At 35.7% G+C, this 25790-nt stretch overlaps 1 protein-coding gene across 1 annotated transcript in view; it reads right to left on the bottom strand.

Annotated features, from left to right (window-relative positions):
* The window catches only part of MEOX2 (mesenchyme homeobox 2), a 64183-nt gene extending 60339 nt beyond the window's left edge, over positions 1–3844 (bottom strand). The window contains exon 1 of the mRNA XM_069462190.1: positions 3053–3844. Within this exon, the coding sequence (XP_069318291.1) occupies positions 3053–3566 (514 nt within the window). The 5' untranslated portion in view covers positions 3567–3844. The remainder of the gene's footprint in view (positions 1–3052) is intronic.
* Positions 3845–25790: the final 21946 nt, after the last annotated feature.

The raw sequence follows: 25790 nt of genomic DNA, 5'->3' as shown, positions 1-25790 counted from the left end.
TTTTTAAGAGCCTCTTTGAAGACGTGGCAGATGTTGGCTTTGCTAATAATGCTGGAAAGCATAGCAGGTTCAAAGTTACAAAAATCTTTAACACATATAAAAAATAACCGTGTGCTTTTCTGTTAAATTTGATTTTGTTCAATTGTCAATAAACTATAATGGGAGCCTAAAGTCCATAAATACCTGCTTCTAAACCACTAAGCTTGTTGAGTTTGTATATGTGTGCATCCATGTGTGTTTGTGGAGGGGAAATATGTATAAATATATGCTGGAACATGTTACATGTTATAGTTTTAGCAACATTATTGTGGATAAAAATGTAAAGTTTATAAATATTTGGGCTTTTCTCAAAATTTTCTGGTGCTTAAAATTCTATTAGAATTTAACATGATCATGGCCATATACACACAGTCTGGCTATTAGATGCAGGGATACAGAATTTTGGTTCTGAATTTGCCCTGGATTTATGTACTAATTTACCCTCGACTATAAATACATAGTAATTATAAACTGCCTAACAAAATACAAATGGTCTTTACTATGCATGATATAATTTTTGTCTAATATAACTATAAATTTCGAGAGTTCAGAAATCACTTTAATTTTATTTTTTAGAAATACTGAAATATTAAAATGTGTTATACTCCGAGATATATGTATTAATTATACATCAGGACTATAATCATTTTAAGTTGCTTTAGTTTCTGCTAGATCAAGATGTCCTTATAATACTATGAAATGAAATAGTTTTGAACACAAATTATGGAAGACCAAGTAAAATCATTACTGGAGAAAGAAATCATGAATTTAAATCCATCTAAAGATCTGACAAATATTAATTATCTCAAACACTGAAATTGGCAAATTAAATTTTATTTTCAACAAGTGTCTATAAATTTAACAGAAACTATTGTGATATTTCCATTTAGTCAGTCAACATTTTTTCAGAATATCTCATCAAAGGAAAAGCTCATTCTAAGTCCCCAGTGATTTTATCTTTTGTGATGACTACTTGTATTTCCCACTCAAGTTGTAATCTATTTATGCAGCTGACATAAACATTTGTTTTTGTTTGTTTTTCCAGTACCCTAATCATCAGCTTCAACATTAAAAATGAACTTTATTTTGTTAGATGGTTATTTCTCACCAAAGGGGTGGGGGAGATAAGTACCATTAAATTATCCTATTTTTTAAAGAAGTTTTTTTATTAAAATAATTTAAGAGAATCAATTCTTGAATCCCACCTTCTCTTTTTTCCCCAACCAAAAATAACATGTACCTGTGTGAAAATTCAGTTTGCTCTAAGAAACTTAGGGGTATTCATTCAGTTCAGGAAACATAAGGAAAAATCTATCACATAGGTTTCTAGCTGCAGAAAATAAAATAAACAGTAAGAGCTTCTGGTAATTGCAGATATACTCTGATCTACCTAATGTGGGATTTGCTTCCAAAAGTTACACTGATATCAAAAGCTCAGTTTATGAAATGGTCACTGCATTCTAAAATTGACTTTTTTTCCTCATGAAAATGAAAAGCCTTTCTTATGATTAACGTTTCAACTCATTGTCTTAAGACAGTTTCACTTATAGTTAATAAAGTACATTAAATATGAGTGACACTATTAGTAACTTATAAAAACTAATCTATGATGGAACCTTAAAAGTTCACCCCTGACCCTGGAAAGTAAAAGTTAGATTTTGAGAGTGTGAAGAAGTGATATCATCACCGCGAAGGCATATGAAATATACCGCTCAATCATTGTCATCTATGTAACATCTTACCCTAAAGCTTTATAAAGGACAGACATTTTTCAATCCTTCAACCAATATCTGGGATTATCTTCTAGGGCTATTAAACCAATTCCTCAAAGGGAGAAAATAAGCAAATGTTATATTAAACAAATGACATCTTCCAAAAAGATGGAACCCAGGTTGCAGGCACTATAGCTGTGAAAGAAAACGCACAACTCTCTTAACTGTAAAGTATCTTTTAACAATTTCATAATGAAACGGATAGGTAAGGGCTTTGAAGCGTTGTCTGGAAAACTAAGTTTCTCTGGATTGCTACAATTTACTTGGCAAGCTGTGCCTTCAAGCACTGGAGTTCAGGAGGCTTCCCCTTTTGCGTGGCTTCTCAAGTTATCCCCACTTTAGATCAGCGCCTCCTGCGCGCAGCACCCTCCTATACCACCTCAGGCACGTAGCGAACTAGCACTACCCAGTTGCTGTTTGCTTCCCAGGACTTGTCCCCGATAATACCCCATTGGGAAAGGAATTTATTCTCCCTTTTATAAAAACTCAGATTATCTATTTAGATCAGCACCACATGAATATGAACTATTATTAAGATTCGTCTTTCTTCCGGAGTCTGAGCATCTATTTATTTACAATTCTCTGACACATTCCTTAAAGTCTTCTGAATTCCTAGATAATGCTTTCTTCCCCAAGAAAGGGAAAATTTTACCATTGGAATAGGGTGCTATTTAAAGAACTCTGAAATCAGTATAAAAAAAAAAAACTAAAACTTTTTTTTTTTTCTCATGCGCTCTGCCAAGTTCCATTGCAAGTTCCAAATATTGTGCAATAATTTGGAAATCCAGTTAACGATGGGAAAAATCGAGCCACTCAGAGTCGGGAATTTGCAAGGGAAAAGTCAAGGAGCGGCACCCGCACGCACGCCTGCCCCACGGGCTCTGCGTCCCAGCGTGCACACCCCTTTCTCCCCAGCGCTCTGATGCAAGGTCACGCTTCGCAATCGATTTCACATGCTGTCACTTGTCCTTTTTTTTCCCTGGACCTTCTGGTAAACTAGTTTGGGACCTTGGAGGGCTTAGAGCTGCTGGCTGTATATGTGTTGCCCTCAAATAAACACATGCCCCCAAATAACAGGACGAAAGCCGCACCGCCGAATTTGGCTTGGGGTGCCACAGAGGGCAAGACACTTCCCATCTTCCCCGCCGACTCCCAGTAGAGCGAAAATCTTTTCTGGCATTTCTCCGCCCCCTTTTCAACCCGACGCGCACTATCGCTGAGGGAGCCTGGTGCGCCCTTACCTGAGCTGTCGCTTTTCCTCTTACCGCCGCTTCTCTTCTCCGCCTCCGCGGGTGACAGCGCCTGGCGGCCATAGTCCCCCGGTGCGCACGCGGCCCCGGTCGGGGTGCTGGAGCCCAAGCTGGACGAATTGGAACACAGGACGGGCGGGCTGCTCCCCAGCTCTTGGGGCCCTCCGGAGTCGGGCTGCAGGCAGAGGCTGTGCCGAGCCGCGCTCGGTGGGGAGGACATCTGCGGGAGGTGCCAGTTGGTTTGCAGAGCCTGGTGCTGCTGCTGCTGGTGGTGGTGGTGGTGGTGATGGTGGTGGTGGTGGTGCCCTCTGTGATGCTGGCTGGCAAACATGCCCTCCTCGTTGGGGTATCCCGCGATTATGCAAGACGAGGAAGAAGCAGAAAGCTCGGGGTAGGACATATGGTCAGATCTTCCATGGAGGGCGAGAGAGGACTGGGAGAACGGGTGCAAGCCTTGCGCGGTGGCGTGAGGGCTGCGAAGGCAGCCAAAGAGCGGGTGTTCCATAGCATGCAAATCTCGGGTTCCAGGCAGAAGACTTCACGACGGTTCCAAACGCCACCACCCTCTGTCACTTTTCACTGGAAACCGTGTGACTTTCCCCCCCTCCCAAAGCAATAGCCGCGCGCGCTTTTGCAGAGCTCGGATAATCCTGGTCCTGAGCGCTAGCGGCCGGTCTCCTTTACATAGGAACACTCGGACCTGGAGGAGCTTCCTTGAGCTACTCAGATGTCAAGAGTGAGCGAGGTTGAAGCCAAAAGAAGGTGGTCCCAGAGAACTGCTTTAGGGGGAAATGGCTCTGAGAGGTTATAAATAGAGTGTAATGTGAGCTGGGGGCTGGCTTAGGAGCCCAGCGCTGACCACATGCAAACTCCCTCCAAAACTCCCGCTCAGTGTGCGCCACGCGCTCCAAGTTCCACTTCCTATCGCCGGCTGGACAGACGCAGCAGCGCGTCCACGCCCGCCCGCCCCAGCCGGCTGCCAGGGCTGCAAGCGGCGCGCCCAAAGCCCAAATCCCGCCCGAGAGAGCAGGGGCTCTGCCCTCCAGGGTTTGGAGGCCAAGTGCGCTGCGGCGCACACCAGCCCCAACCCGCACCCAGTTTCCGACCCGCTCATTTTTCTCTTGGGAAACGTGACTTGTCAGTGTCATTTGGGAACTGGCACCTGCAGGAAAGCTAGGGGTGCGCCTAGCCCTTAAGGAGCACAGAAGAAGTAATAGGGTTAAAAGAAAAGATCAGAGCTAGTTTGGCCCACGCTATGAGAAGTTTTTCAAACTTCGTATCTCCCCTTGCCCTGGACGCCGCAGAGCGCCTAGGTTTTTGCAGCTGGTGTCTGTGGGTGGGTTGTTAATAGGCTCCCACGCCAGGTCCGAGGTTTCAAGCTTGTGCACTGAGGACTAGAAAAGGCGGTTCTCAGCACGGAAAGGAGAGGGATGGGGTGGGGCGGGTGAGAAGAAAGCCAGAGGCGGAGATGGTTGCAGATGCCCGCGCTCTGGCATCTCACGTGCGATGCCAGGTGGAGTTTCCCTCTCCCCCGCTTTCCTGGTCCCAAACAATTTCCTGGCCACTTGTCCACCGAGAAATTTTCTTGAGTCAGGAATATTCCGAAGAGATTTTTGCCCCGGTCACAAGACATGTGTAGACTGCACGCATATTTCTAGCCTTTCCCCTCAGAAGCCAGCCCAAGTCCTCTCATTTCCCTCCGGAAATCTGTCTTTCCCGCTCAAAAATAAATCAGCTAATTGCACCCCTTCCCACCACCACGGTTCCATTTACTGAAAAACATTACAATTCGATGTTCCCCCAAAGTTCACTAGGCTTGGGCACTTTGGATATCCCAGGTTACAATTTTGCATCTCCGAAAATGAATCAGAAAACTCGCCACCAGTGAGCATGCAGGAGCGAGGGCTGGTCTTTGATTCTGCAACTTGCTAGGGGAGGGTGGGGGCGGGTGACAAGATCTGCTGGGGGCAGAATCGTTTACACAACACGAGAGAGTGGCGAGTAATGAGATGGAGGAACAGTCAGGTCCGGTCTGGGACCTGTTACATCAGGAGAATATCTGCATTCACCTATCCTGCCCCGGGTCCCAAATGTGCCACCAGCAGTGTCGCCCCGCTATTTTCATTGTCTCAGGTGTCCAGAGGATGGTGACTAGGTCTTTGAAGTTGTTAATGGGATTAATGGGTACAGCAAACTGAGCTAGACATCTGGTTTGAATTTAGAAAAGTATTGATTAATCTTCGAGAAGTGTCCCCAAGGCAGAACCTTTCCCCTCGTCCAGTCCTCCTGCGTAAGCCCGCCTATCTCCCTTTTCTTTTAAGTCGCGCTACAGAATAGTGGCTTCACAATAAACCTTCACATCCGTGTGAAAGATCGAATTGTTTTCCATTGCTTAGAGGTGGGGTGGAGTGGGGGTTGATCAGGAATTCTGAGATTTGTAAGCGCTGCTTTCTTTAACGGAAATTGAACCCTATTTTGGGGGAAATTAGTTTTGCAGACTTCGTTAAAAAAAAAAAAAAAAAAAAACTAAAACTTTTGTTCACCAGCTGCTCAGCTTTTCAGTCTGAGTCTGAGCTGGAACCTGCTGCAAGTCTTTGACGGTAAGACTTTCTTTGCCGATATTTTGGGAATCTAATATGGTTTTAGACTTCGAAAGGGGGTGTTCTTCAGGTTGCACGTTTCTAAGGATTTTAAGCACTCGCAGGATGGCGCCCAGGACTTAGATCTTAAAAATATTTCTTCCTGCCACTCCCCACGCCCTTGGCTCTTTAAGAATAAAAAAAGGGGGGGGGTCTATTCCTCCAATATCGTCGGAATATTTTTTGAATTTTCATTGTGTTTATGGTTTCAATATGTGCTCTGATATTAAAAGTTGAAGTACAAAGAGCAACACTAACCTTCCCCAACTCGTGTAGCTCCTCTGTGGATTCTGGGTGAAAGCATTATTTTAAAGTGAAATTTAGGCGACCACCTCAATAAACCTAACCAGAAATAATTGCATAATATAATGCAGTCAACTAAAAGCATTGTGGAAAATGTCAGACAAGACTGACTAAAAATACACTTGATCTGCAGACATCAGTAAAAAACCATCCATAAAGGTCCTTTTGGTTTGCATTACATTGGTTAGAGGAACCTAAGCAATTACCAAATGAATGGATTTGAATTTAACCATGTGTTGCAGGTAACTAGCAACTAGCAAACACAAACCTTTCATCTCCAGAGCTGCCACGTCTTGAACCTGCGCAGTGACTGTGCTGGCTTTTTCTCACTCACTGTGTCAGATGTTAACAATGTGTCCAGAAATTTCTCTACAACCTGCCTCAGTCAGTCATCCTCTGAAACTGTGGGGCCAGAAATCTGGGGACAAAACAATTAAAAAAGGAGGGAGTCTCTTCCAAAGACACGCAATTAAAATAAAGCTAACATGAAAGATCTTTTTAATTGAAGACACAACATTTAATATCAGAAAAAATTATGAAGTCCAGATTTCTACTAGAAAGCATAATGTAAGGGAATATTTAGAAGGAAAAAAAGTGATTCAATGAAGAAAGGATTAAAAAGGAGGTCTTGTTGCCTTCCAGAATTAAATATGATTTTTTAATTTTCTTTGAATTTTTGCAATGTATCATTTCATACAGATTTTTAAATTCTCACTTATCAGAATATTTGGAATAAGATAGAATATTTATTTTTATTTTCTAGGCCATAGAGAATTTTTTTATATATTAAAAACAGGAAAATAAAATCTCTAGCCTTTCCCATAGTAGCTGCTTCAGTGTTCATGTCTACAAAATCCAATGTTGAAAGATGCCTTTTACCTAATTACATCAAGAAGAAAGTAAAAATTATAAAATTTATCATAAAATTGAATGGTTATTTAAAGCTATATATGGTATAGTATTTGTCATATATTTACAAGATAATTGAGTTTCCTGAAAAAAAAAGTTATAATAATGCCAATATTCCATGCAGTTTTAATATTAAGTAGCACATTATAAAGAAGTTGGTTATGTGAAAATGTAAGCTATTAGGCTCTTGTAGGGTCCATAATCATAATTATTTTAAACATATGCCAGGCTTCCTAAACTTGATAAGTGTGTTTACCTATTGCTCCCCATGCTTAAATGAAATGACATTCAATATAAAGACAGATATCTTTTTAAAATTAAGACTATTTTATTTTAAGGGGACTAGAACTCATATTAAGCAATCCAAAAAATTTATATTTAAATTTCATTTAAGATGCATGATGATTCTTTTAAAAGTTGTCATTTTTCTGTACATGTATGGTATGAGATATGATGGGAATTAAAATATTTAAATTTAAATACAATGAAACTCTACTTTGAATTTTACCTAATAGATAAATTTACTTGGTGACATATATTCGTAACATATAAATATAAGGATGGATAATTAAATTGGAACTGGAATTTGTCTCTTTTATTGAGTATAGAAATATTATTTCTGCTGTATTTCCCCCCAAAATAAAAATTATGTCCTTGAGTTGGTTTTTCTGAAATAAAAAATTTTGAAAAAATATTCAAATATGCTAAATACACACTGGTGATTTGTGTGATTTATGACGTACCTCATTTTATAAAACTAAGGAATTGTCTTTCTCCAGGAATTATGCATCATAAAACTTAAGGAACAAATTTGCTTGTAAATGATGCATGTTATTTAGTGATTCTATATACTTTTATAGATTTTTTAAATGTTACTATTTTTACATAACACTAATTGGTGCTTTCACAATAAAACTTGTTACATTTCTACATGTACTAGAAGAAATGACTATGTAAAACATTACTTCAGAATTCCAAAACTGTATCCAACATACTTTATTTTTCTAGTTTCCATGTCTTTCTGCATTTAGATTTGTGATTTCTTTCAGAAATTAGTGGTTTTCTTCAATTCAAGTATCTTAAAGTAAATGATACTGTGCTAAACACTAAATATAACTCTGCCTAAAGCAATGAGACAAAACACATTATATCACAATTAGAACTATTTAACAAGGTTCAGAAAACCAACATGACATATAGATTATGATAGATAAAATTAAATTTAAAAGATTAAATTAAAAATTTAAAGTACACAGTCTTTCATAATTCCACTTGCTTTCCACATACATCCACATGTTTTATGAGATTCTAATAACTTTTTCTTTCATTTCCATTTTTTATTTTGTGAGGAGTGTTACAATTGGGAAGACATTGACCACCTCTCAACTTTCAAAAATTCTAACTGGATTTCCTTTTGTCTACCTGTTTTAAATCCAAAATTATTACATAGTTACCTTATAATGAAGCAAATGGAAAATAATTACATTCAATTCCTACATTTGTATTTACATTCACTTTGAAGGTATTTTTTTTTTTATAAATATGGGCATTTTCAAAATTTTGTAGTTGAAAACTTTCTCCTTTTAATGTCTAACTGGGAGATGGGCGGGCACGCTAATGCAAGATAGTTCTATACTGAAACGCTATACCGTACGTTATATTTTCTATAGCATCAAACTCATAACCATTAAATTTCTATCGACAACTTAAGAGAATTGAACCATTTATTTTTTCCATGCCATAAAAAGCAATGCTATCCTTTATATGGATTGAATTTAGAATGAGTTCATAAATCTCAGAGAACAAAAATTCAATTGAAACTACAGACGGGTATTATATGTAAAACCTTAGTCTTCTATTTTAAATTTTCCAACTTGAAGAGTTTAACAAAACTAACATAATTTTGGCACTATGATAAGTTTTCCTTTCGTGTTTTTATTTTTCATACTTCATCATTTTGTAGCATGTTTTATTCTTAAAGTGGATTTTCCATTTTGAGCTCAGGTTTATGATTTGAATCACTAAAGACCTTTGTGTTTTAGCTGTTAGTATAGTTGCTCCAAAATATTTAATTGCAGACTCTAATTTATGATTCAGACTCAACAAAGAAACACCAGCTGCCTTTGATGTCATCATTTTGTTTATAGGAATAAAGGAAAAAGGTTGTATATTTGTGCACCAAATAAAATGGAAAGTTAAGGCCAAATACATGATATCTTATAAAATATATTTTTAGAGTTTAATGTTAGTACTCTGATTCAGGTCAGATTTTTTTTTAAGATGTTGAGAAGTGATACGGAGTATTTCATACCAGGTAATGACTATCTGGAAATTGATCCAAACTAGAATTAAAATTATTAACTGACAATTGTCTGCTTATATCTCAATTGACCTAAGAAGTAAGAAAGATTGTAGGAGGTCAAAATGGGCCAAAGGAAAACCAGAAGAAAATGTGTAGCAAGTGAAAAGTAAGATAAGCTTAAATATATAAACAATTTTAAATTTGTTCATACAAATACGTACATCATAAGCTACATATACTTATAATAATGGTAAAAAGATTCTAGATATATGTCTTGGTTTAATTTAAATTTAAGAAATAAGTAATTAGAAAGGTTATATATCTTTGATAAAAAGTAATAATAAAGAAATACTACCCTTCTAAGAAACAGTTTCAAATAATCAATGTGAAATGTAGATAAAGATATGATCAAAGCCAGGGCATGAGCAGGCAGCTGAATGTCTGAAGTTCTGATTAATAACTAACTTTTCATCTTACAAATTTGTCACTTAAAACTCATTGTAGTCAAATACTTTTTCTAAATTTTATCTATTGCTAGAGGATGATTTCTGCTAAGTTGGGGTAATAGTGTACAGAACAGGAATAGCCTGGTTTCCAACAGCTGCCAATGGCTGAGGGAAAAAAAAAAAGTATTGGGCCAACTTCACACTAGAGTACTTCAAAATACAAAATACGAGTAAGGGAATTCTGGTAGAACCAAGCTCTAAACAGAACTCAGACGGAATACCAGCTCTGAGGCCAAGGGCCCAGGACAAGGCAATTTTTCGTACCACCAGCTAAGGTTGTTTACATCCACATGGGGCCCTGGGATCAAAATAAAGGCTTCTCTACAGTACATAAGAGCGTGTAAATATGAGATGAAAGCTCCTCAACACACAGAGTGGCTAGAGAAGATCCTTTCCCCCAACCTGACATGCATGGATTTTGCATGACCCTTGACCTGTAAGCTCAAAGTTTCAGGATCCCACCTTCGTCCAATTTCATATTTTTAACAACTAATTTTTGAGGGTATAGATAACTCATGGACAGGAAAATAGAGCAGTGAATGGCAAAGTCAGATCAATCTTGTCATACTTCATGATAAAATATAATAAAACTTACTACTGATGTTGAAAGTGGGAAACTTGACAGTTCTTCCCTCTAATTCAGGGCATCTTTAGTGATCTGCAGCATTTCTGCAAATAGTTTATTAAAGATGATTAAGTGTGCTGGTTAAAGTGAGGTTAAAGTTTCCATGAAGACATAAATAAATTAAATAAATGTGATCCAAATGAAATATAAAAACACTTTTATTTATTGTAAACCACATCAAGAATATTTTCCTATTATAGTAACTATAGAGAAATACAAATAGCACAATTATGACTTTCCAGGATAATTGTTTCATTTTTTTCCCATCAAAGTTATTATGGGCTAGCTTATGAAATGTTTGAATTTCTACAAATTTTGTTCTGAGTTACCTCTGGTGTCCTACATTGTGTACTTAATGGTGTAATTTGCTCAGAGTCAAATGCTGAGTCCCTTTGGATTGTACCATCATCTGATAGACCCTGCCAAAGCACATGTCTCAGACTCAGGTGGCATCACTTGGAATCATTCTTCCATATCCAAAGACACATAATGAGAAAATTCTGCAAAAATATTTACTGTTGCATGTGTAGTGATAAGGCTGAATGTGTATCTTTATAAAAGATTCAAAGAAGCACACAGAGCTTGTAAATGTTATGCGCTGTAAATCTGAGGTTGCTGAATTAGGTATTGGTGTTGCTCTTTCTGTAACAGTATTAAAGACTTGTCAATCCATGTGTAGTTCTGTTATGTAAACATCATTTTTCTTAACTAGCAGTTGTTAAATCACTATCATCTGGCATCTGTGCCATATATAACAGTCATGGCTAAAATAAGACCAAAAAAAGTTAGTTTCCTTGTACTGTACTAGCAATTCCAGTGATCAAAAATTGCTAAATCTCAATTTCAGGTGACTAAGTCCTATGCCAGTCTTTCTGTAAATAGCATTATTGATAATCCAGTTGCTCAAGTCAGAAATAGGAACCCACCCTTGACAAGCCCCTCTTTCCTCCCCCTCCCCCATTTTCCCCATATGCAATCAATCATCCATCAGAGTATACCCCATCATACCTCTTTACCTCTTCAATGTTCATTAACTCCATCCTTCTCTTCATCACCAATGTTATTACTTTATTTGGAGGGGCCACACCCTTCTTGCATGAATTATAGAAGAATCCCATGGTACTCTACTTGTCTAGAGCATTGACTAGAGCATCTCCAAAGACAGGATGGAGAGTTTGTTTGGATCTTAGCTCTGCCACTTTCTAATTCTACAAGTATATTCATTTGTTAACTCAAGAGAGTATTATAACAAGCATTTTAGACAATCTTGTAAGTTATATTTTAAACTGCACTGTTGAATATAGCCTGACGTGGTGGTTGTGCACTGGAAATGTGGCTATTCCAAATTAAGGTTCACTTTAAGATTAAAATGAACACCAGATTTCAAAGACTTCCTTGTGAAATTAATAAACTTTTATATTGATCACATCTCAGAATAACCATTGTTGGATATGTTGGGCTAAATAAAATATATTCTTAAAATTAATTTTTCTCTACTTCTTTTTACTTTTTTAATATAGCTACTAGGAAATTTAAAATGACACATGGGGCTTACATTATACTGCCCTTGGACAGTGCTGAGTTAGAGGATGTCATTTAAATTTTCTTTTATTCCTTTCCTTGCAAATAGGTACCAAATTACATATATATCTGTCAAAATGATGTAGGACCTAAAATCTCCCTGTAAATTGATCCTCTTGACCCCATGATTAGGAGCTTCACAATATGGTACCACACCTGGAAACCTCCAGAGCAAGATCTCAAGGAAACACAGGAAATTCCTGCAACAGCAAAACATCCTACTTGAAGACGTTCAGTTATTCTTCTGTGCACCAGGAACATCATTGTTAATTAACTGTTGATATGCTTGAAAACGTTTGTTTGGCAACAGGCTTTGTGAAGAAAGAAGAGCCAGGTGTATTATTCAGGATGAACTAGATAGACAATGCTGTCATGAGTTGATCTCTACATCTTACTGCCTTAGAAAAATTTAATTCTTATCCTGCAAATTCTGAGGCAGGATGGTTGGCTCTCCAGGCAGCAACTGATCCTGTCAATTAGTTATCTCAGCATGTGTCTCTAAGACACCACAGCAGGAGAAACAAGAGGTGGAAGGTCACATACCTGGTTGTATGTATTTTGATGCAGAGGTGATACATTCCATTTCTGCTCACAGCTCGTGGGTGAGAACAAAGCCATATATACTTGCAAGAGGACTGGAAAATAGTCTGGAGCACAAATCTATTTGGTGAGCAATAAACGTTTCTGTCACCAGTTTTGACAAACTTCAAATTTGCTCCTAATAGGCTTAATTCAGAGCACTAAACTTATATTTCTGAATCTTCCTGGCATCTTATATTGGTGTTTTCTAGCATAGTGTCTGGCACAAAATAAGAACTCAATACATATCAGAGCATTTAGATCTAAAAGTTTCACTTTATGATTAGACTTTAGTACACAGGTAGCTGCTGTATCACATCAGGAAATTATAAGTACTACAACTGCAAAGAAAATTTAATTGATAAGATGCTAATCCCACATTCAGTTTTTTGGTTTTTGTTTGTTTGCTTAGTTTTGTTTATTTTGTACTTTTTGCTTTGCTTTTTGCTCTAGAGTAGAGGTTCATTCCAAATTTTCACTGGAATTAGAACAGTTGTGTCCATATGCAATGGCAGTGGTTCACATTCTTTAGGGAATTTGTCTACAAGTATCTGTAGTCATATTATGACACCTGTCTCTGTGTAAATCAGACTCAGATATTATATTTTATTTTCAATCAATATCATATAGCAATACCATATATTTTATAATGGTTTGTAGCATGGACTCTGAAGATGATACTTTGTGTTGTGTCTTCTTTTTGTCACTTTGATCATTAACACTTTTGTATCTAGGTTTCCTTATCTCTAAAATAAAGATGTTTATTTCTATAGCTTCATGTTGACAATTAGTCATATAATTTATATAAAATTCAACTAGCAGATCAATTGTGCCTGTAGTGTTAGATATTATTATGGCAATTTTTATTATCATAATTACCATCACTATCACCAATCCTCAGGCCTCTGTTTTGTCTAAAAAGAAGTCATGTTCTGTCTAAAAGGAGATTTGTAAGAAAATTTTGGAGTATTTACTTATGTCTTATCATTCATTCCACTTTTTCACAATTAACATTCTAATATCTTGAGACACCTTGTCTAGGACAAGATTCCATGAATTTGTTGATTGAATGAATTATGTGCTAGTGATAAATAAAAGCTTAGTTATCTCAACATCTTAAATACAATGATCATACGTTTAGGTTGCATATATTTCACTAGACTTTTCTACTTGCTTCAAAATAAGATTAAAACAAAAACTCCCAGCATATATAAAACCCACAATTTGGATGACTGACAAAATACTTCATATTTGCCAAAAGGACTATTAAATTCTAAGGAAAAAGCTACATGCCGTTGTTTACGACATTTTGGAATAAACTTATAGTGGTATTTGTTCTCTTTGATTTTAAGTTGTATTGGATCTAGCCTTTAGTTTAAAGCTATTATCATGAAAATTGCTTTGTTCTTTCTAAACAATTAAAAGATGACCCGTAAAGTAGAAAAAAAAAACTTCCTGGTTTCAGTAACCCTTTCACAGATTAAACAGGTACATTACGTATATACACAATTATCAAGTAATTATTGATTTACTAGTGGCTGTGTTAAATGCATTAATTACCTTTGCTGAATTACTGCCGTAGAAGCTATGATTCCTCTTTCTAAATAACATCCATTACTCTAAATCTGTATTACTGAGCCATCTCCAACTTAGGTAATCTGAACTACGTCGAATGTGAAAGAGTCAATTGTCTGCCTATGCAGTGAGATGAAGCGTATGGAGTGTATCATACCTAAGACTGAGGGTTTACACTGGTGGCTTGGTCGTGTCTGGAGCACAAACCACGGTGTTGTCCCTGACAGATATGGTCTTTCATGGTTTGAGTTATGGTAAACTTGAAACCAATTCTTTTCCATATGTGAAAGTAGAGATTGGGTAAGGGCCTTTTTTTTTCCCCCTGCAATGGCAGTGTTTAATCTTTAGTGGGGGTCAGAACAGTAGAAGGTGTTCTCGTATGAAGGTATGACAAGGAAAATGTAGAGGATCACATGACACCTTCTATTATCTAAGAGGCATGAGCTGCTGCAGTGCTGAAACAAAAGTTTACACAGTTTCAGAATCTGGAGATTCTCACATAAAATCTCCAACAGAATTCATAGTGTTACCTTTTCTCCCAAGTTGAAATCATTTTGCAAAAATAAGCACATTCCAATTTCTAACATATAAACAAGAAATTTTATTTCCTTACTTAATCTTGAATATACTGCATGAGAAAACATCATTTAACATTCATCTGTAGTAAAGAAATATCTTCTCCCTCTCCTTTGTAAGATGTCCCTCTCACTCCCTCTCCTTCTCTCAATCCTTTTCCTCCCTCTTGCCGCTCCTACCTCTTCTCTCTCTCTCTCTCTCTAGCATATGACTTAGATACTGTTATTTATATTTTTAATATCAAAATACCCTTGGCATAATGCGATCTTAAACTGTAGTAGAAGTCCATTGAAATGTAAAATTAAAATCGAATCTTAGACTCAGAGAGAAGGGACTTTCAAGATCATCTGGTACAATCTTACTTACAAAGAAGGATTCAGAGGTGACTGACAACTTATGAATGACCTGTAAAGTCCCAAGTTAAATTAGTACTAATTTATTAACAGGCTAAATCTCATATAGTCAAGAAACCTGAGACCTTTCAAAGAAGCATTCATGTTTGCTATTAGTTCATTGTTATCAATTTTAAACTCTCATTAAGGATCTGAAGAGTTTTCCCTCATTTTTAGTTATCTATTTGTTTAGCTGAGAAGGGAGAAATTATGAACATAAATGATATTCATAAATATAGGCGTTCAAAAATATAGATGTATAACCCTTACAAATGGTAGCACAGTTCTATATTTTCTGACTCTTTACTCAAGTATAACATATATGAGATAAAACGTGCACAGTTCTATTTTTTTTTAGGACCTATTTGATTTATTTTTTATATTTTTTGGGGGAATAAAGAATGAAATATTTTATTTAATTTAGCTTTTTCTTTTTTTGATTCTTATATCAGCATATTGTGGGGGTACAAAAGTTTAGGTTACCTGGCAGGGGAGATACCATGATCACAGTTCTATTTTGATGAAAAATTTGTTCTAAGAATTTCTTTAACAAAATAGACCAATACAGATCATTAGTTTTAAATGTACAGATGAAAAAGCAAGAATTTTACACATTTGATTATGTATTATTAGAATGAGTTTTATTTTTAGAGCTGCACCCAGACAGTCCACAAATGGCAGTCAAAGCAACATAACTCCTCATCCAGTGCTTGTCTTTGCTGAGGACTACAGACCCATAAGAACTATAATATCACTTAATACTGCCACAATACCCAAGCTCATGTACAAAGGCTTATGTATACAAACGCAAGAGAGTTAGTTAAATTATGTGTATATGTAAGAAATTTTAAGTGAGAATAATGAAAGTGCAATGAATGAAGCACTTATATCACTTAATTAGCATTGGTACAAATGCCCCAAATTGAATGCCTTCTACCCCATTGCTATTACTGAATACATATTTTCTTTAAAAATTGTTAATTTTTAATATGCATGTTTTCCAGTCAGAGAAAAAATTTAAAAGCAAAATTTATTTGTTTCACATTTGGTTCAATTACAAACTTAATTTGGCTGTTAATTATTTCATCCAGAGCTTCTAAGTGACTTCAGTTAATAAATATTTATATCTTGAAAGAACTAATCTGAGGATTAAGAAAAGTGTAGTGCCCTAATCCATACCAAAACGTTTAGGTAAGATATTAACATTTTATTGTCCCTTTAACTTTTTTAAATACCTGTATTTTATATAACAAGGTTAACTGAAAGTAATCCATAAAAGTCTTCTTGCAAAATACATGTTACTGAGGCTCTATTATGACTTACATTTAAGGAAAGTAAGCAAATATCTTTCATCGGCTATAAATTATTATATTTTCTATAAGTCCCATCATCCACTAAAGCATCAACCATTCTTATTATACTTCAAAGAACTTTTTAACTTATGCCAAAAGAAACCATATATAAATAAACACTTTCTCATAACATAATTATCTTATACATACAATAGGAAGATTTTGATCCATGATGTTCAGTGGATATATTTTTTTCACTGCAAAATGATGATGAAACTTAAAGGAGTGTGGCAAAAATCACAGTTATATGGAGAAGATGTTCACATTTTCATAGGTATAAAAGTGAGCTATCAAGTTACCATGTGACCTGAGCTAACTATCAAAAACAGGGTGTTATCTGACCCACCAAGCCATAAAGTTGGGCGTGCAAAGCAACACTCCATCATCAAATGGAAGTGGCATATTTGTGATCTGGCCCCAACAGGCCCCGAAGGCATAAGCAAGTTACATGAAGAAGTGGCCCAAATGCCTACAGTTCCCACTCTGGCTTCACTGCCTTCTCTCTCCCAGCCTGCACATGTGGCTTCATGAGGAGTTCTTGTGATCAGGGGAGAGAAGATAAGACATGGGCCTGGTTAGCAGAAGGTTCTGCATAATATTCAGTCATCACCACTAAGAAGACAGCTGCAGCAGGAACAGAACAAGAAGACTTAGAAAGGGCAAATTTGCTCTTGCTGTTTGTACTGGGGCATTCATCTTCTCCTGCCCTTGGACACTGGTGCTCTTGTTTCTCAGGCTTTTGGACTCAGACTTACTACGTCACTGGCTTTCCTGGCTTTCCAGCCTGCAGGTCAAGGGACTTTTGACCTCTACAATCATGTGAGCCAATTCCTTAATCTCTCTCTCTCTCTCTCCACACACACATACACACATACATGTATATAGATAGATACAGACATAGATATAGACATATTCCGCTGCTCAGTTTCTCTGAAGAACCCTGACTAACACAGATGCAGGATGGTTGCATCATCTTCGGCAGAATTGTGACCTTGTTATTGTCTTTATTTGGTGATTACGTATGGTTTAAGGAGATGCATAGGGGTGCCAAGTAGGCGAGTGGTGAACTTGTGGTAGTTAATGTTATGTGTCAACTTGACTCAGCTAATGGATGCCCAAATAGCTGGTAAAACATTATTTATAAGTGTGTCTGTGAGGGTGTTTCTGGAAGAGATTAGCGTTTGAATCAGTACGCTGAGTGAAAAAGATTGCCTTCACGGGTTTGAAATAATACAGAGTTTATAGGAGGATGCGTTTGTCACAAATGCCCACAATTGTTGTGTTCTTGAAATCATAGGTTTTAGCAAGCCAAGGGGAGAAAAAAATTCTAGAAATGAGTGATGAAGAGTTTCAAGTAGAATCGAGATTTTTGTGGAAGATAATATTTGAGAAAAGCCCCAGAGAAGGATGTTGTTAACAGCAGAGAGAATGATTCATCGGAGGAGCAGAGGCTCCAAAGTGCATCAAGAAAGCAGGAAATTAATGCAGGACTTATCAGAAATTTGAATATAGGCTGGGGGCAATGTGTCTCATGCCTGTAACCCTAGCACTTTGGGAGGCCAAGGCGGGAGGATCACTTGAGGCCAGGAGCTCTAGATCAACCTGAGCAGCATAGCAAGACCCCATCTCTACAAAAAATTTGAAAACAAAAAATTATCCAGGTGTGGTGACACCACTACACTCTAGTCCAGGCAAGGAAGTGCAACCCTGTCTCAAAAAAAAAAAAAAAAGAAAGAAAGAAAGAGAGAAAGAAAGAAAAATTAGCTATCTAAAGAAGAGGCAAAGATAGTGGAAATATTTTTGTTGTTGGTTATTTGGTTTTTCCTGAGTAAGAAACAATCTTTAAGAAATTGAAGGGAAAAAATTCATTGATTATGTTGCCATCAATTAGTACATGTCCTGGCTCAATATATATGGAATGAATAATTGAAAAATAGATGAAAATGGTAAAAATTATGAAAATAATATTTTTGGAAGTCAGAGAGACTGATGATATAAATGAAGAGTTCACGACTCACTTTTCCCATGAAACTTAAATTATATATTTGCTTAGTCATTTACATATATCACTGATTGCTTCTAAAAACAAAACTCTTACGTAGAGAATAGTTACTTTTCAATCAATTTAGAAATAAAATGTTACTAAGTCATTTGACCAGGTTTATATAGCTCTCAGAAACAAGAATCGCACTAAGGTCCAATAATTTCAAATTGTAATCCATGCCATCATGCCTTGAAGCCTTTGTTGATTTTCTACTTTCTCCAAACACTACCAGCATTTATAATTGATAATATGAAATCGGAAAGGGTTTCACCCTAATTGTTTCAGTTCTATTTGTCTTATACCCATAGATTTCCTGCAGGAAGCAGCAGTGTGGTACATTTGGGAGGAAAGAACTTAAGAGCAGATAAGAATGTCTAGATTTGAAGCCCAGCATTATCACGTTCTAGTTCCATGACCTTGGGCAGGTTATTACACGTCTTTGTATTTCAATGTCCTCATCTGTAAAGTGGCCATAATGCCTGAAATATTATTGGTAAGAGGATTTAATGAGGCAGTTTTTGTCAGGTAAATGGAGCAGTGTCTGAAAGGGGGTAAAAATTAACTATCATCCTCAATGATTGTGAGCTATTGTCCTGAACTGCCAATAGCCCCTTAAGTATTAAGCATGCAATAAACATCATTTGCATATTTTCTTATTTTTAACAGGTCATTGAAATACTTGATTTGATTTAAAAGCTGACTTAGTACTGACTCATAGTAAAATTTAACTTGAAAATTAATTGAAAATGTATATTCCAAATCACACATTAGTGAATTTAAGGACTTCTTGATTAATAGCTTTTGGAAAGGTAGAAATATACATAATTTTAAATGTTTAAAAAAATGTGGCTTCTAGGCACATTCCTTCAGATGCATTTGTTTTAGCTTTGCTACTTACCTAGATTAACTTCAAAATTGTGGTGACGTGGTAGATTCAAGATCCTGGACTAAATTTCAAAAATGTCATTCGAGATTATCAATAGATTTCTTTATAGAAAATATTGATGAGAAATACTAATGTCACTGTGCTGTTGATGCTAAATAAAACTCAATATTTAATTGTGTGTGATATATACAATAAAAAGGCATAGAATATAAAGCTACGGATACTAACATGTGAGAAGGAATCAATATTACAGGAATGAAGCATACTATTTGTACTTCATTAACTGAAGGTAATGAAAGTTCCCGTGGAAGGATAATTACCGTTAAAATGAAAATTCCATAAGAAATTGAAAGCCAAGGAACTGAAGTCACTGAAAAATATAAACAATATTTTACACTCTTTGAAATAAAAATGTAACTATAATCTATGATATAAGGAGATTCTTCTACCAAAATTCACACATTTAAAATAAGTAAAACATACACAAGGCATTTTACTTTTATTCACCACATCTGCTCAATAGGAACATTTCAGTATCTGCCCTCCCTGAAACTCCAGTGAAATCTTTATCAAATGTATTTTCTTTATTGCATAAAATCTTCTGATATAACAATTTACAATTGTTGACACTCATTTTATGCATAGAGTAATTTGAAAACTTGAGTAACTTTATTATCGTAGTATTTGCTCTGCCCAAGTTAAGTTCCTGACAAAAACCGGGACCAACCAGCCAGCCAGCAATCCACATTTAGCCCAACTCATTCCCACCTAGACACAGGAAAATAGTTCTAATAGTTCTAAGAAATAGTTTATTCTAGAATCTTCCATTTCTCTTAGCCATAAAACTCTACCAGTTGTCAAATCTTATCAATTCTATCTCCTAAATATATTTTGATTCTCATTTTTCTCATCATAATCATCTTTGTAGCAGAGCTTGTAAAGTAACTTCTATGTTCTTTTGCTTCTAGTTTAAGCTTCTTCATGTTTAACCTTCGTATTACCACGAGAAGAATAAAACCCAAATTTGCTTATGACTTTTATACATATATAAAACACACACACAATGCCTGGCATATATAAAGATTTCATTTTAAGGTAACATGATGTTCTTTTCCTCTTTAAAAATCCTCTTGTTAAATTGCTACAATGCTTCCTCATTAGCTTCACGATGAAAATCCTTTGCCTGATGAATTGATTGGATGAATTCACTGCAAGAAACCCAGACTCAAACAGGCTTAACAAGAAGGACATTTTATTATTTTTTTTAAAGATGTAAATCATATTTTTTTATTTTGAAATATTAAGGGGGTACAAATGTTTTTTGTTACATGGATAGCTTGTATAATGCTTAAGTCAGGGTTTTTAGTGTGCCCAATATCAGAATAGTGTTCATTGTACCCAATAGGTAAGTTTTTACCCCTCACACCCCTCTCACCCTCACCTCCTCTTGGTTTCCAATGTCCTTTACATCTCTTTATGCCTGTGCGTACCCATCATTCAGCTCCCACATGAGAGAACATGTGGTGTTTGTTTTTCCATTCCTGAGATACTTCACTTAGGATAATAGTCTTCAGTTCTATCCAAGTTGCTGCAAAAGACATTATTTCACTCCTTTTTATGGCTGAGTAGTACTCCATGGATGGAGTCACATTTACACCATATTTTCTTTACCCACTCATCAATTTACGGGCATTTAGGTTGATTTCACATCTCTGCAATTGTAAATTGTGCTGAGATAAACATTAGAGTGCAGGCATCTTTTTGATAAATTGACTGCTTTCCTTTTAGGTAGATACACAGTAGTGGGATTGCTGGATTGAATGGTAACTCTACATTTATTTTTTTGAAGAATCTCCATACTGTTTTCCATAGAAGTTGCTCTAGTTTGCAGTCCCACCAAAAGTGTATAAGCATTCCTTTCTCTCTGCACCCATGCTTGCATCTATTATTTTTCAACATTTTATTAATGGCCATTCTGGTAGGAGTAAGGTGGTATTTCATTGTGGTTTTAATTTGCTTTCCCCTGATGAATTAGTGATGTTGAAAATTTTTCAAACATTTTTGGCCATTTGTCTACCTTCTTTTGAAAACCTTCTGTTTATGTCTTTTGTCCGCTTCTTGATGGGGTTATTTCTTGCTTGTTTTTGTTCTTTGTAAATTCTAGATATTAGCCCTTTGTCAGATGTATGTTTGGGAATATTTTTTTCCCATTCTGTGGGTTATCTATTTAATTTGTTGATTATTTCCTTTGCTGTGGAAAAGGTTTTTAATTTAATTAAGTCTCATTTATTTAATTCTGTTTTTGTATTTGCCTTTGGGATCATTTTAAATCTCACATAACATGGAACTTAGAGATAGAGTGGGTTCTGGGCCTGGTACCTCAGGTTTCCAGCTCTGCTTTTCAGGTTTTCTTGACTCTGCCTATATCCTTGGACCAGATGCTTGTTCTCAATATGGCAAGCAATGTGATCTTTCCTCATGGAACAATAACTGTGGAACATAATTCTCATCATGCATCTAGTTGGAAAAAAGGTTTTTTCCTCTTTTTCATGGAGCTAGAAGTTGTTTCTCCTTGATTTCAATTTGCTTAGATCCACCTAATCCTGAGCCAAACATTAGAAAATGAATAAAATTATCATGATAGGTTTATAAGTATCTGGAGAATAAATATCTGGTATATAATGAACATTGAAGTATTAATTGCATATTTCATATAACATAACTGATTTTTGCATGTTATTGCCCTAGACTTGCCTATGCACCCTATAAATGCTAATAACAACTACCTCTGGTTTCCTTAATAGGTCAAATCCTTCCTGCCCTTTAGCCATTTTTTCCGCTTTGCCAAGAATTACCTTCACCATGTCTCCATCCAATTAATAATAAGCATTCTTTAAAGCTTAGCTTAAGAATAACATTTTCTGTATATATTTCCCTGATTCTATCAGGTTGAATCAAGAGCATCTTTCTGATCACCTTGCTTGCCCAGAGTACAATCTTTCTCAACCTCCTGAACATTGGGATTACTTGGTAGAACATTTCAAAATTCTAACAACCTGAAACTACTTCCAGATAATATTTAATTGGTTTGAGGTAGAGCCTGGGCATGGGATTTATTTTTTTTAACTTCTTACATGATTCTAATGTAAAGTAAGGCTGGAGAGCCCTGCTCCAGAATATCACTTGCCACATCTGATTATGACTACACATTTGTCTTTCTCCTCTACTAGAGTTTTAGTTTTTGAGGACAGGACTGTGTTTTTTGCCTTGGTAGCCTAAGTACCTAAAAGAGTGCCTGATACAAGATTAGTGCTCCAAAGTTTGTTGATGAAAAGAATTGAGTTTCAAAAGATGGTTATTTTGATTGAACTTAACAACTGTTAATCAAATGCCTTCTCTATGATGGACTATATATGAACTTTTGGTATACAAGGTAAATAAAATAGTGTCAGCATTTAGTGAAATTAATATTAAACTGAGTGCTTACAAATTAGCAATTATTATCAAGATGAGAATAGCATTAGGCCACTACATCTTAAATTATTCTTCCAGAACTCCAACACTCAATCTAATAGACCAATAGTCATACTTTTCTTAAATAATATTCCATTATCTTAAGTAATTGAATGCATAATTTTAAAAAAAGACTAGGTCTTGTAAGTACATACTTTTGAGTACGTAAAGTCTTACTATAAATAATTCCCTCCTTTTGTTTTCCCTTTTTCCAAATATTTAATACTTTTGTGTTTTTACCAAACAAAATCCAAGTTATACATAGGTTTTATATCCAAGGAAAGGCAGGTGTTCACTAAATAGAATGAGAAGATTAAAAGCAGCCTAACTGCAGAAAAATCCCTTTGAACCACAAGTTTAAATTTTTAATGGTTTTACAATCTTCTCAAGCTGTCAATGGAAAAACGTGGCTTGACATTGAACACATACCAAGTCAGTAGCATAACTATTTTATAATGTCTGATTGGTCATTGAAAAAATAGTTTAAAATTCAATCCATGTGATGGAAATGCCACTGAGAAAAAGACCATTCATACCACAGTGCAGCAGGAAAACTGTGGTTATAACAGCTCCCAATTCATCCAGCAGCAGAAGGGTTTTTAAAGAATTACAAATGGAAGGGTTCCTAGAATATCGCATGTTGAATATTATTAATACAAATTTTACCATCATAAAGTTCACCATTAAAAGAAGGAAAAAAACCCATAATATTACTTTTTTACTCTCCTGAGTTAAAAAAAAAAAAAACACAACTTTATATGTTGAATGAAGATTTTTAGGTTTATTTATGAAAATCCTTTAGGAATGTCCATTCATAATTTCATTAGGTCATTCATTCATTAATTTAACTAAAATATGTAGAACACTTGTTATATTGTTTCTCAGAGTGGAAAGGGTTTGCCTAGTCATCTGTCCAACTGGCATTTATATTAGTCATGGATTTTGTATTCTATTTGGGAAGTCTATGAGTAGGTATCAATGGTTGCAGATTACAGAATTACAGATTACTTGAAACAGGACTGGTTGCCTCAAAGGGTTTATAACAAACAAAAAAAAAAACTAAGTAATCAAAATAAATCAGATGATGAATTTCTTTAAATTCAAAAACTATTCTGGAAGATTGTAAAAAATTAAATGGACTTCATCCACATTTAGAAATCAGATTTGTCTCACACATCTCAGTACCAGACAAGCTTTAAGGACTGTAAACTTTGTACTTTTAAACTTCTGCTAATTTCAGCTAAATCTGAATTGCCTAAATTTGAGAAATCCAAACTCACTGATTTTCTTTTGTGCTTATTTTCCTACCTACTTCTAGACTTTTCATGGTTGATTAGCAATTTCAAAAGAGTAGGGGCAAGGAAAGAAAGTGTTACACAAATCAAATGGAATTTGCCCTCTCATGGTTATCAGCTCTAAAAAATGATTTAGAAGAAAAGGAGGTTGAAATTAGCAGCTAAAATGAAAGTTTCAGATAATGTGAGGATTTCCAAGATCTCTTTTACCCCTTTCCCTCATCATTGTAGAAAATCAAGAATTAGTCCTACCGTGTAACTGTTTAAAATTCATTCATGTTCTCATCTATAAAATGAAGTTAAGCATTATAATCCACTTCAATAATTGTTATGGTAATGATAATAAAAACTCCCATCAAATATTGAGAAGCCTTCAAGGACAAAATAATTAAGAATTGATGTCTAAAAAGTTCTTTGAGACCTGGGCAGGAGAGTGCTTTATGGCTACATTTATAGTTTTTGTATAACTCAGTTTACTTGGCTCCTTAAAAGAAAACATCATATTAAGACCTTGTTTTGTTTGTTTGTTTTTGTATTTGTTCTTTTTTTAAATAGACTTTATATTTTAGAGCAGTTTTAGAGTCACAGAAAAATTGAACAGAAAGTATAGAGAATCCTATTTACCCCTTCCCCACTCCCCATGTATAACCTACCCCACTATCAAACATCTAGCACCAATGTGGTACATTTCTTACAATTGGTAAACCTGTATTGATACATCATTTTCACCAAAAGTCTTACTTAACGTCAGTATTCACTCCTAGTGTTTAATAGTCTATGGGTTTGAAGAAATGTATAATGACATGTATCCATCGCTGTTATATCATACAGAATAGTTTTACTGCCCTAAAACACCTCTGTACTCTTGCCTATTCATCCCTCCCTTTATCTAAACTCCAGGCAATCACTCACACTTTTACTATCTCCATGGTTTTGCTTTTTTCAGAATGTCATATAGGTGGAATTTTACAGCATGTAGTCTTTTAAAGATTGGCTTCTTTCACTTAGTAATATGCACTTAAATTTCTTCCATGTCTTTTCATGACTTAATAGCTCATTTCTATTCAGTGCTGAAAAATATCTCATGGTCTCACTGTATTACAGTATATTTATCCATTCCTGTACCAAAGAACATCTTCGTTGCTTTCAAATTTTGGCAATTACGAATAAAGCCTTTATAAACATCTAAGTGAAGGTTCTTGTATGGACATAAGTTTTTAACTCTTTGGGTAAATATCCAGGAGTGTAATTGCTGGATCATATGGTAAGAGTAAGTTTAATTTTCTAAGAAACTGCCAAACTGTATTCCAAAAACATCTGTACCATTTTGCATTCCGACAAGCAATGAATGAGAGTTCCTGTTGCTCCACATCCCCACCATCATTTGGTATTGTCAGTGTTCTGGATTTGGACCATTCTATAATAGTAGATGTGTAGTGATATCACATAGTTGTTTCAATTTGCAGTTCCCTGATGACATATGATGGGACACGTTTTTTCATATGCTTATTTTCCATCTGTATATCTTTTCTGGTGATTTGTCCATTCAGAACTTTGGCCTAATTTTAATTGGGTTGTTTATTTTCTTATTGTTGAACTTTAAGAGTTCTTTGTGTATTTTGGATAACAGTCCTTTATAAATTAGGTTTTTC

This window comes from Eulemur rufifrons, chromosome 29, assembly GCF_041146395.1.
Source record: "Eulemur rufifrons isolate Redbay chromosome 29, OSU_ERuf_1, whole genome shotgun sequence".
Lineage (NCBI taxonomy): Eukaryota > Metazoa > Chordata > Mammalia > Primates > Lemuridae > Eulemur > Eulemur rufifrons.
Note: the sequence above shows the minus strand (reverse complement) of the source record. Positions and strands in the feature narration are given on the sequence as shown.